We start from the raw sequence: 11,672 nt of genomic DNA on the forward strand, positions 1-11,672 counted from the left end.
AGTAACATGTGAAGTCCTTTCGGACAAGAATATATTTCCGGCAGCCTATTGGAAGATCCATTTGATTTACAGACGTCATCTGAAAGGATCGTGGATATACAGATCTGCCTTAATTTAGAGGGCTTGGAAGTTTACATAGCACGGATCGGCAATCATTCGATACAGCAACTGAATATAACAGGCACGTATAATCGTGTTTTTTTCCCAGAGTTGGAGGGGGGGGGGGGGAAGAAAAATTGGAGGTTGACTGGTCAAGAAACCAGCGACCCCCCCGCCCCCCGCCCCCATCATAAAAAAGGGTAAATACCCGATCTTCACAATCCTAATTCATGTGAGGGATTGCAGACTTTTACAATGAAATTCCTGTTTAGAATACCAATATTCAACAAAAGTAGGCCTACATGTATATATATACCCTCGAAAGTGCGTATAGTGATGAAATGCTTTACATAATATGATATATGTAACATTAACACAATGTGACTAATTTGGACCTATCCTAAAGTCAATACCCTGGGATTGCGAAATTAACAAGTTATTTTCTGCTTTTCCTAAATATGCATATAGTTTTTATACCATATCGGCAAACTTCAAGAAGTATTTCACAGCATGTCATCCACAAGTTTTAAACGTACAAATGGATATGATGTAGATGGTCGAAAACAGTACTCAACCAGTTTCTTTACTTCTTCAAGAGTATAAATATCCATCCAATATATTCATTCATACATATATATATTTATATAATGTATAAGTATAATATTCATTATACTCCTGAAGAAGTAAACAAACTAACAATTAACTAGTTGAGTATCACAGATGCTTGAAACGTTTTAAATATCTAGCCTATTTTTTAAAAAAAAATTGTCTTCCTATAAACAAAAGTGATATAGAGCAGGAAGGCCTCTACCAAAATTGTGAATTTCATAATCCCCGGGGTAGGGGTTCTGACTCTAGGGAGGGGCCAAACTTGGTATATACAGTGTTTTAACCTTGTTAATGTCATTGATAGATATTTTGTTTCTAAGAAGACAATTTTTTAAATTATAGGCTAGATATTTAAAACGTCGAGTGCCTGTATTGAGTATAGTCTGTCTCATATGCATAAACACCGAACTAGCACCAAAGAGAAAATCTAAACAAAACATTTTGCCTAGCTTTGGTTAGAGCTACATGATCAAATCACATTACGTGAAGGAAAACTATAAAGTTTATAAAACATCCCTTTAAATGTAAAAATGCAGTACGAGCTAACAGTTCTGTATACTGAGATTCGACGTTCTGTATCATGTATCAAAATTGTGATTAAATATATGTAACTGTGGTAATTTGATTTAATAGAATAATCATATAACAATGGCTCTTGATATACATATGATTAAGTTTATTATTTTATAATGTAAGTCCGCAGTTAATCACAGTATAACATATTGTACGTGACAATTTTGATGTAGACTATAGCCTTGAATTACTTAGGTATTGCATATCATTATCAGTAGGCTGTGACGTCATAGCTAACGCAATGGCGAGGTTCAGTGATTTAATTAACTGATGATGAAATGCAGAATTTATTAGAAGAAACGCTAAGCAGGAATACGAAAAATGTAATGATTGATTATTAATTCGGATATTGGGTATGTTTTCTTTTAAACTAGTGGATATGTTGATAAACGTACACAATTACACTGTCTTTTTAAGATTTCGAAGTCAAAAAACCATGCGCATCTCGTAAAAACCTTTAAAAAATGAAGATGTATAACAAAACAGTTATAGACTGTGTCCTCGGACAACAGCTGTTTTGTTGGACCCTCGAACGGATCTGTTGCCCTCAGCCTTCGACTTCGGGCAACAGATCCGTTCTTGGGGTCCAACAAAACAGCTGATTTGGCAACAGTTGAGATTATAAGAATTATTATTTTGCACCATTACGAAGATCCTATGGAATAGTAACCCTCTCACAAAAGCGTCAGAAGAAAAAAATCGCATTATTTCAGCTAATGGGGAGCGTGTAGTAGGATTCTCCTACCCTTTACAGTACTCAATTTATCCGTCTCACAAGGTGTTGATAGATGAATAGACACACGGCACCATACCATTATACATCCTGTCTATGATTGAACAAGTGTGTAAAGTTTTGCTTATTGTAGGCCTTATTCAGGGGCGGATCCAGGAATTGCGGTTAGGGGTGCAAGTTTAAGAGGCAGGGGGTCTGGGGACGCCTTGAGGCCCCTAGTGGGTCCAGGGCGAAGCCCTGCTGGAGCCCAGGCTCCCGGATTTTATAGGGCCTGAAATATGTCTCCTAAGTAGTCATTTTTAATAAGGTGAAATTAATAAAATGACGCAATTTTTTGGAAAAAATGCAAGTTCTACCAATTCAATAAATGAAAAGATTTTGTCATTTATTTCTCAGAGATGGAAGAAATTATTGCTTCTTTTACCCTTTATATTTCCTTAAACAGACCACGATTTACCTTTATTTTCAATTCAATTTATTGATTCACCAAACATGCTGGCATACAATCACGTTAAACAATACGAGATGATAATGATACACTAACCACAAGCAGTTCATATACATATTCAAATATATACATGCATATATACATACCCCACATGCACCATTAAACTGTATGAATGCAATTTAGTATTGTATATATAATATTAGTAATATAATTATAGCACTCTACTTTTTTTGCGCAATTCACAACATTCAAGTAAAAATTCACATAACCTTCTAGCATGAACAGCATTTACAGGGTTGCATAGTACTTTACAATTGTTTTCCTTTGATATGTCATCATTTGAATTGTAGATGTTTAAAGTGTAATTTTAAATTTTGAAAATTTTAGCCGGCCGCCCCCCCCCCCTTTAAATCCGCCACTGTTAAATACCGTTTCCACCTTGTTTAGTACTACATGTACCTATAAAATTACCCATGTACAAGTCTATGTAAAACAATAGGCTTCTTCTTCTAGTCACTTTCCCGTGGGGATCCGGGTTAGAATAGATCCTCAGTACCCCCCCCCCCCCACCCCTTGCTTGTCGTAAGAGGCGACTAAATGGGGCGGTCCTTCGGATGAGACCGCAAAAACCGAGGTCCCGTGTCACAGCAGATGTGGCACGATAAAGATCCCTCCCTGCTCAATGGCCATAAGCGCCGAGCATAGGCCTAAATTTTGCAGCCCTTCACCAGCAGTGGTGACGTCTCCATGAGTGAAATATTCTCGAGAGGGACGTAAAACAACATACAATCAATCTTCTAGTCACTGGAAACAGTGACAAGTGTACCAAGTTGATACTAGCCTCACAACTCCTATCCTTACGGACAGACGCCTGCAGTGGCGGATTTAAGGGGGGGGGGGCAGCCTCTAAAATTTCCAAATTTAAGGTAAATCGTGGTATCATGTTTAGGAAAATGTACTAAACGATAAAAGAAGCACTAATTTCTTCCCCTCCCGGAGAAATAAATGACAAAATATCTTGATTTCTTGAATTACTTATTGGAAGAACTTAATTTTCTTCCCAAAAAATTTGCGTCAATTATTAATTTCACCTTATAAAAAATGATAGAAAATAGTACAAATAACTAAATAGGTGGCATACTTCAAGCCCTATAAAATCCAAGAGCTTCGCCCCCTAGGCCCCAACCAGGGCTTCGCCCGGGACCCAATGGGGGCCTCAAGGCGTCCCCCGTAACCGTAATTTTGAGATGGGCATGAAACAGACTTGAGTTCCCTCCGCTTAGGATTTAACTCTGCACCAAATTCTAGGGAAATTAAACAAACGATTCTAAAACACTTGGTAGTACAACAGCAATAGTTCAGGAAAAGAAGTCCGTAGTTTGCCGATTGGAGGCTGCAATACATTTATCTTTTATGCTTAGACTATTGAGAAGAAAACTCTTGAATGAACAGCCATTTTAAATGAATTTTCATGTATTAATGGCCCTTCTTTATTACAAGTTACAGTAACTGTTGCAGTTACTGTGCTTTGTATTGGACAAACAAAATATTGCATAGATGATAAAAATCCAGTTTAATATCCATATAATTTACTTATGCACTTATATTTATTGTTCGTTAAATCCGATACACAGTGCTAGTTTCTAGGAGAAAATATTGTCTCCACTAAACAGGTTGAGAGTGTGGTGATCTCTGCATTGTGCTGGAGGCAGGATGCGGCGAGGTTGACGTTTAGAGCTGTAGGGCCGCTCAGCTCTACTGGCATTGGACACCGTTACTGCAGCAACTATTGTGGGTGATTGGAAAACGTTATTTTGAGATGTTTTAGGTGTAGAAGGTACCTCTTGTTCAGCAAGATTCTCAGCTAGAAAGAAAACATTAAAATGTGACGAAGTCTTTTTTCGGGATTGTTTTCTAAATTTTCCTGACCGTGGAGAGCGAGAGATAGAGGTTCTGATACACTATTTTTGTTTGTTTCCCATTCCACAATCTGAACTGAAAATTATCAAATTTTATCTTCCCATCTTTAAAGTTTACAATGCTTAACTAAAGTATTTCTTTATGGAGCGCCAAATTAACATAAACTCAAATAATTGAAGATATCTTCAATTATTTAAAGATATCAATTCAATTATTGCTCTCTTTAATTGAATTAATGCGCGCATTAATTCAATTATTGCTCTCATCAAATTAATGCGCGCTTCAATTCAATTATTGCTCTCATCAATTGAATTAATGCGCGCATCAATTGAATTAATGAGAGCAATAATTGATTTAATGCGCGCATTAATTCAATCATTGCTCTCTTCAATTCAATTGATGAGAGCAATTTAATAGATTTGATGCACGCATTAATTCAATTATTGCTCTCTTCAATTCAATTGATGAGAGCATTAATTTCGTAGAAATATTGCTCGCAATAATTGATTTAGAGCTCAGTATAAATAATTTGAAGATCTCTTTAATTCAAATGAAGATATCTTTAATTATTTACAATGCTTTTGTATAAGGAATTAATGCGCGCATCAATTCTTTTAAAGAGAGCAACAATTCAATTAAAGAGATCATTAATTCAATTGTGGATATGTTGAATTGAAGATATCTTTAATTATTTAGTTGCTCTCTGTAAAAGAATTATTGCTCTCTTCAAATGAATTAAAGATATCATTAATTCAATTGAAGAGAGCAATAATTGAATTAATGCGCACATTAAATCCATTATAGCTCTCATCAAATGAATTAATGCGCGCATCAATTCAATTATTGCTCTCATCACATTGATTTAATGCGCGCATTATATCAATTATTGTTCTCTTCAATTGAATTGTAGCGCGCATCAATTCAATTGTTGATATCATTAATTCATTTGAAGAGATCATTAATTCAATTAAAGCGCGCATCAATTCAGTAGAAGAATTAATGCTATCATCAATTCATTTAATGCGCGCAATAATTCAGAATTGAAGATATCATTAATTATTTGAAGAGATCTTTAATTAAATTGTTGCGCGCATCAAATGAATTGATGATATCTTCAAATAATTGAAAATATCTTCAATTATTTGAGTTTATGTTAATTTGGCGCTCAATATTTCTTAGGGTCAGCAAAAATTTTACTGTCAGTTATTGAGTGACAAGTGAGATACAGCACTCAAAATTATTTGCTATGTAAACAAGGCTGGTGCCATGTTTTTGTTTACATATAGATTATCGTGTTTAAAACAAAATGAGATAAGATAAACACTAGAAACTGTTTGTGTTCAGACTTAACTTGTAATTAAAAAAAAACTGCTTAAAATTAAACTCTTACTAGATCATATTTTAACCTATGTAATCAAAAACACGACAGGAGTCTTGTTAACATAACACAGAATTGTGAGATCCGAATTGTTCTTGTAATTCGACAACTGACGTTCAATTTTTTTGCTGACCATTAGAAATACCTTAGTCAAGAATTGTGAACATTAAAACTTTATTCATAACATATATAAAAACAACATTACATGTACATACACTTGCCAGCATAACGAGAGATGGGTGTTTGACGCAGTGCATTTACTCTGAAATGGTTTGGGGTTCTTGACGATATTGGTTCTGAAACAGGAGTTCTGGGCACTGCTGCATCGCTAGAATCTAAAGAATTTAAAAAATTCACAACAGCATAATGAATTATCAATTTAATGAGAACGAAGAATTTTAGAGATTATCTAATAGCCTGCATGTACCAGAATATTTACCTATCGTTCTATCCAGAGATCGTTGCATACTTGGTACAACTGCCACGGGAGATGAGCAGGCGTGTGCGTCATCCGTGTTGTATCCAAATTTCGGGGTGCTGGGAACAAACTGGGCTGGAGAGTTTGTACTCATAGTCCCATATCTGAAGAGAGAAAAAAAATCGGAAATTTGTATTTGGTGATAACATGTGCTGACTATAAACATATACATGAATCAATGTTTTGTCATCTGACATAGTACTGTACAAAGCACTGCTCTAACCAAAGGCACCTGAAGTGTGGATCTTAAGTTCATAACCCCTCCCCCTTCTGCTCAATAAAAAAATAAATATAGAACCAATATTATTCTCACAAGTGGTCATCTCAAAATCTTACAAAATGTAGAAACTGACTATGCAATGCAGAACAATATTCTATATATACACGGCTAACACGCTACATATCCGCACTTCAGGTACCTGTCGCTCTATTGGATCTTATAAACCATTTTATTCAAAAAGATTTTAGGCCAAGGACTGAGGCAAAATTTCGTCTTAGTTGTACATTAATTTCTAAAATCATAAATGGTTCAAACTAGGCCTATAGTAAAATTTATTTGTCACTTTTCCAAGTTCGTGTCAAATGTATAAAAATGTAAGAATATATAGTTACGGATCCAGATGGGAGGAGGTTCGGAACCCCCAGTTTTCGTCAAAACCGTTTGCTAAAAATAACGCATTTTGCAATTTTGAGGGTAGAACCCCCCCCCCCCCCCCCTTTCAAAACCAAAATTATGGTAGAAACACTCTTAACTCTTTCAAAAATCCCTGAATCCGCCCATGTCTCTATGCATATAAACCATCTTTTTAAATAACTTGAACTAAAATTACAGTATATAATCAATGAATTCTCCGATAAAACTCACCCCTCCGTTCGCAGGAGCTGTCAGTACAGTGTCGAGGAAACTCGGTTAATTAATATTAGAAGAAGTCGCCAAGAATTACTACGATAAGAAATAAGCCAGATAAAACAAAGGCGTAAAAGATACCAATTGGTATAAAAAGAGCAGTTAGTTCTTCAAATGAAAACGTAGATATACAGTAAACCAAAATTAATGATGAAAAGATCACAATGCTATATTGAATAAGTTCCTGTAGCATTATTAGCAAAATCAGCCCGCCAAAGCAAGTTTACCAAAACATCCTCTGACGTATGTTGGCTCGGACCAATCATGTTGATTCTTGAACCGGAAGTAGTATATCTAAAACCGTAAACAGACGAGATGATGATTGGCACTGTTCAGTAGTCCTTTACGTTGGGTGATCATTATTTCTCTGACATTATTAAAGTCATTCTTGGGGCCGCCATTCTTTGTAAGATTCACACTAGCCCTTACTGCAGAATGAACTTAATCTTGACAAACTTTTAAAGCTAATATAAGGGAATTCCATCGAAAGTTTTATAAATTCCATACAGTATCATGAGTGTGGTGAGTAAATTTAAAAGTAGATGTATATATATGCTGTGGATATATATTGACCAACATCATTCAAGGAGAGAGCTTGAGAGATACAAACTTAATAATTATGTTGCCACTTTACACTTCAGGATACATAAGAGACTAAATCTGGGGAAATGAAAACATTGTAGAGGATGCATTCAAATAAAGGGAAAAAGGTATAGATCAGTTTAATTTTTCTCTAAATGATTAGTGTCCAATATCATGGCTATAGAATAAACAATTTTAGGTCCACCAATACTTGTGTTGCACCATTTAACTGGCTGGGGGTAGTGACCTTAAGAACACACCCAAAGAGAGGGAGGGGGTGCATATCTCAGGTTGTTTTTTTTAAGGTCTTGATTTCAAGGGCCTGGGCCTTTCCAATTGGGAAAAATAGCGACATTTGCCTGAAATTGGGGGAAAATGTTTCATACAAAGAAGTAGGGAGAAAACCAATCCAGAGTGCATTAAGGAATAATTGGACTCCTTCTGACTTTCAATTTGGTCAAAGTTGACCTCATTCAAATAAGCAGAGGTCAGAAAATTAGGTTTAATTGGTGATATCATTTATTCAATCAGTTGATATAGCATCTCTATGAGCAGGTGATGATATATTCAAATAAGTTATGATATCAGCTATTTGAATAGGTGATGTCTCCTTTTTGGATTTTTACTTCATTTAATAATGAGTGGCCCCTCTTTCAAGACAATATAGCTTAAGAAAGCAACATGGTGGTCTGCGAAGTGAAGGATGAAATCCTGAAAAGCATTCAAAGAACTATTCTATCTTCTCAGCATTGCTTCAATAAGCGGCGTTCCCCCCCCTGATATAACTGGTACCGATAAACGTTACCATTCCCAATGCCAAAAACTGTCGATTTTTCCCAATTTTGAGACTTAAAATTCCCAATTCACTCCCAAAAAATAGACCGCTGACATCGTAATTTGCTTAGTCTGAAACATTGTACAACTTAACTAAAATGTTAAACAAAAGTACAGATCATGGCAGTGCGCGTGTTGTAGAGCTACGATGATTCTTAAACAAGCCATGACGATTCCTTATGTCTCACAACAGAAAATATTTACCGTAAAAAAGTTTGTAAAGAGATGAATACTCAATGTTTTGTTCTTTTCTGTTAGTTGAAATCATTTGCTGATACATTGGTAGAAAATTCCCAATTTGTTTGATTTTAATGCTGTACGTTTTCCCAATTGAAAGGGTACCAGTACCAGTGCGTAGAGAAAAAAAACGCTGATAAGAAATAAAATTTTAATGCTGGTGTTTTCCCAATTGAATGGGTACCGGTACCAGTGCGTAGAAAAAAAAACCGTGATAAGAAATAAAATTTTAGGGAATGTAATCCACAACACAATTAATTTACAATTATTTTGAGTGACTGTGAATATAGGTGGAAATTATTCAGAATAATTTTCAAATGTATTGAAGCTAAAATGAAAACTATTCTCTTATCATTCAGGAACTTGTCTTCTCCAACTATCATGTCAAATATTATTGCATAGTTATAGTCTTTATGATCGAGGGTATAGTCACACCAACTCTGGTCTGGGTACATTACATCTAGTCGTGATATCATCTATTAAAATAGATAATGAATAGGTGATATCACTTAATGACAATAAATACCAAAATGGTCCCTCATAAACCTTTGTAAGTGATTTGAAAAATACTTAGTTTTGAGCTCACCTGAGCTGAAAGCTGAAGTGAGCTTTTCTGATCACCTTTTGTCTGTCATTTAATTGTCCATAAGCTTTTCACATTTTTCATCTTATTCTCCAGAACAACTGGGTCAATTTCAGCAAAACTTGGTACAAATCATTCTTGGGTGAAGGGAATTCAAGTTTATTCCAATGTAGGCCATGCCCCTTTCAAAGGAGAGATAATCACAAATGGGCAAAAGTAGAGTGGGGTCATTTAAAAATCTAATTCTCAAGAACCAATATGCCAGAAAAGTTGAAATTTGCATGAAAGCTTCCAGACAGAGTGGATTTAAATTGGTTCAAAAGACAAATCATGATTCCAGGAGGTGGGGTCACAATAGGGAATCTCAGTTTTATATGCTGATATATAGGACATTTTTTAAAGATTTGATTTAAACAGTATTTTTTTATGGATATATATATATATATATATATATATATATATATATATATATATATATATATATCTTTCTTTTTATACTATGGCCTTTGACCTTGTGACCTTATAGTTTAATCTAATTGTAAGAAAACTTAAACTGTTGAATATAATCCTTGGAACTATTCAAGGTAAGGCTTTCATATTTTGTATAGATTCTTTAATTATGACAAAACTTTGTAATACAATCGTGTTATCATGTTTTATCTTGTGACCTTCACTTACTTTTGAAAAAACCTGATCTAATCAATATATCATGAACTATTTAAGAAAGAGCTTTCAGGTTTTGTATATAGATTTCTTATGGCAATATCGCTCACTTCATATCATGATCTATGACCTTGTGACCTTGGTCTTAATCAGAACAGCAAAGTCAGGTTAGTGTTGAGGCATATCCGTGTTATGTGAATTGATTTTCAGGTAATGTCGTGATCCTTTGGGACTAGGTTGGGGCCACAATATGTTTTGGTATTGATACAGAGATGAGAGGAACTTCACAGCATGTTTTAACATCAGGATGATTCATGCAAGCTTTTGGTTTCAAAAAGTGCTTTTGCGAATTTCTGGTTTTGTTTTTAGCTCAGTTCAGAATATAAACCCAGCCACTATGAATTTTTTCACACACAGAAATGTGTTGACGAGAGTATGACATTATAAGCTCAGATATTTTGACTTTTGACCTCATGTTTCTCAATTATGCAAGTACATGTAGCTTGTTTCTGAACAACTTTTGTGGTTCATTTATGTCCCTTCCTCTTATGGTACATATAAAACAAATAAATATTTTGATTTTGCCAGCTCTGGAAATTCATGGTATTGATGATTGTTTGCAGACTAAATTAAAAATACTCAAAGCAATTTGTAATCTTTGATTAGAAAGATTTTATTGTATTGGTATGCATAAACACATAAATATCGTGTACATGTATTACGTACAGAGTGAGGAAAATGCTGAATAGAGAATTTGCATGCCTGTAACATTGTTAGGTCTAACAAGACTTTGTTCAAAAGTTCAGTATTGTTTTTCAGTATTTATTATTAATGCATTGCAGATTAGTACTTACAGCTCTAAGAATAATTTACAGAAAATGAAGACTTTTAAAATGGAAGGAAAAGCAAAAAAGATGGGCTGCCTGAACAAAGAAACACTGCGGAGAGATAGGCAGATGACATGTAAGAAAATGGTTCAGTTTTTGAAATGTTTAGATTAGAATGATTTAGAGCTGAATTTCTTCATTATCTTGAACCAGAGTAGGAATTCTTGAATAAATCTCAAACTTAAGTTTGAGTTTTCTTTTATTTGAGTAGTCAAAATTTGAGTAAATTATTAGACTTAAGTCCAAGTTTGGACTTGAGTTTCTTTCGAGAAATCCAGGCCAGGGCTCAAAATAATTGATGACCCAGTAGCCTGGGGCCAGTAAATTGTGGATTTGGGCTAGTAGTTTGTAAGGAACATGTACCTTTGCAATTAACCAGTTAGAATTTTAAGTTGATAGCCCAAGTGACCAGTGAATAAAATAAATTATTTCTAGCTCTGTGAACATTGATATCTAGAATACCATGGATATGTCATTTAGTGAGTTGGAAGTCCTAACTACATTTTCTAAATGGACTTTAACCTCAGTATCTCAAAACCTCAAAAGAAGTTTTTTCTTGATTCCATCTTGTTCAACGTAACAAGGTTTGACTATATATGTTTACATAAAGTGAATCCTGTAATCGCGTGGTATTAACATGCAATGCCGAGGCGTTTCAATATTTGCAGGGGAAGAGAGAATGAATTTCTTGATGCCAAAGATGAACATTGGAATTCAAAAGGATTTATATGAAGGTACAGA

General features: G+C 34.8%; 1 protein-coding gene and 1 long non-coding RNA gene across 3 annotated transcripts; one reads left to right on the forward strand and one right to left on the reverse strand.

The window, feature by feature from the left end:
• Positions 1-4,018: 4,018 nt before the first annotated feature.
• LOC125652476 (uncharacterized) lies at positions 4,019-7,385 on the reverse strand. 2 transcript variants are annotated; one of them, XM_048881698.2, is made up of 4 exons: positions 7,104-7,385; positions 6,200-6,342; positions 5,976-6,095; positions 4,019-4,326 (listed from the first exon to the last, which is right to left on the reverse strand). In XM_048881698.2, the coding sequence occupies exons 2-4, from the start codon at positions 6,330-6,332 to the stop codon at positions 4,106-4,108; spliced, it is 474 nt and encodes a 157-aa protein (XP_048737655.1). In that variant the 5' UTR covers positions 6,333-6,342; positions 7,104-7,385; the 3' UTR covers positions 4,019-4,105. The 2 variants fall into 2 exon arrangements, with proteins under 2 accessions (XP_048737655.1, XP_048737656.1); XM_048881699.2 differs by having other exon boundaries at positions 5,982-6,095; positions 7,104-7,382.
• Positions 7,386-7,449: 64 nt separating this feature from the next.
• LOC130054738 (uncharacterized) lies at positions 7,450-11,672 on the forward strand. Its single transcript, XR_008803045.1, has 4 exons — positions 7,450-7,667; positions 7,787-7,855; positions 10,887-11,007; positions 11,600-11,672. It is a non-coding gene; the product is annotated as an uncharacterized LOC130054738 (long non-coding RNA).

The sequence above is a fragment of the Ostrea edulis genome, chromosome 5 (genome assembly GCF_947568905.1).
Source record: "Ostrea edulis chromosome 5, xbOstEdul1.1, whole genome shotgun sequence".
Lineage (NCBI taxonomy): Eukaryota > Metazoa > Mollusca > Bivalvia > Ostreida > Ostreidae > Ostrea > Ostrea edulis.

Bases quoted from the DNA above. Each gene is read 5' to 3' on its own strand.
- LOC125652476 (XM_048881698.2), bottom strand. From the start codon at position 6,332: ATGAGTACAAACTCTCCAGCCCAGTTTGTTCCCAGCACCCCGAAATTT. The intron at 6,096-6,199 runs GTAAATATTCTG...TAAATTCTTTAG, and splicing joins ATCTCTGGATAGAACGATAG to ATTCTAGCGATGCAGCAGTG. The intron at 4,327-5,975 runs GTATGTACATGT...TTTTCTTTCTAG, and splicing joins CTCTCGTTATGCTGGCAAGT to CTGAGAATCTTGCTGAACAA.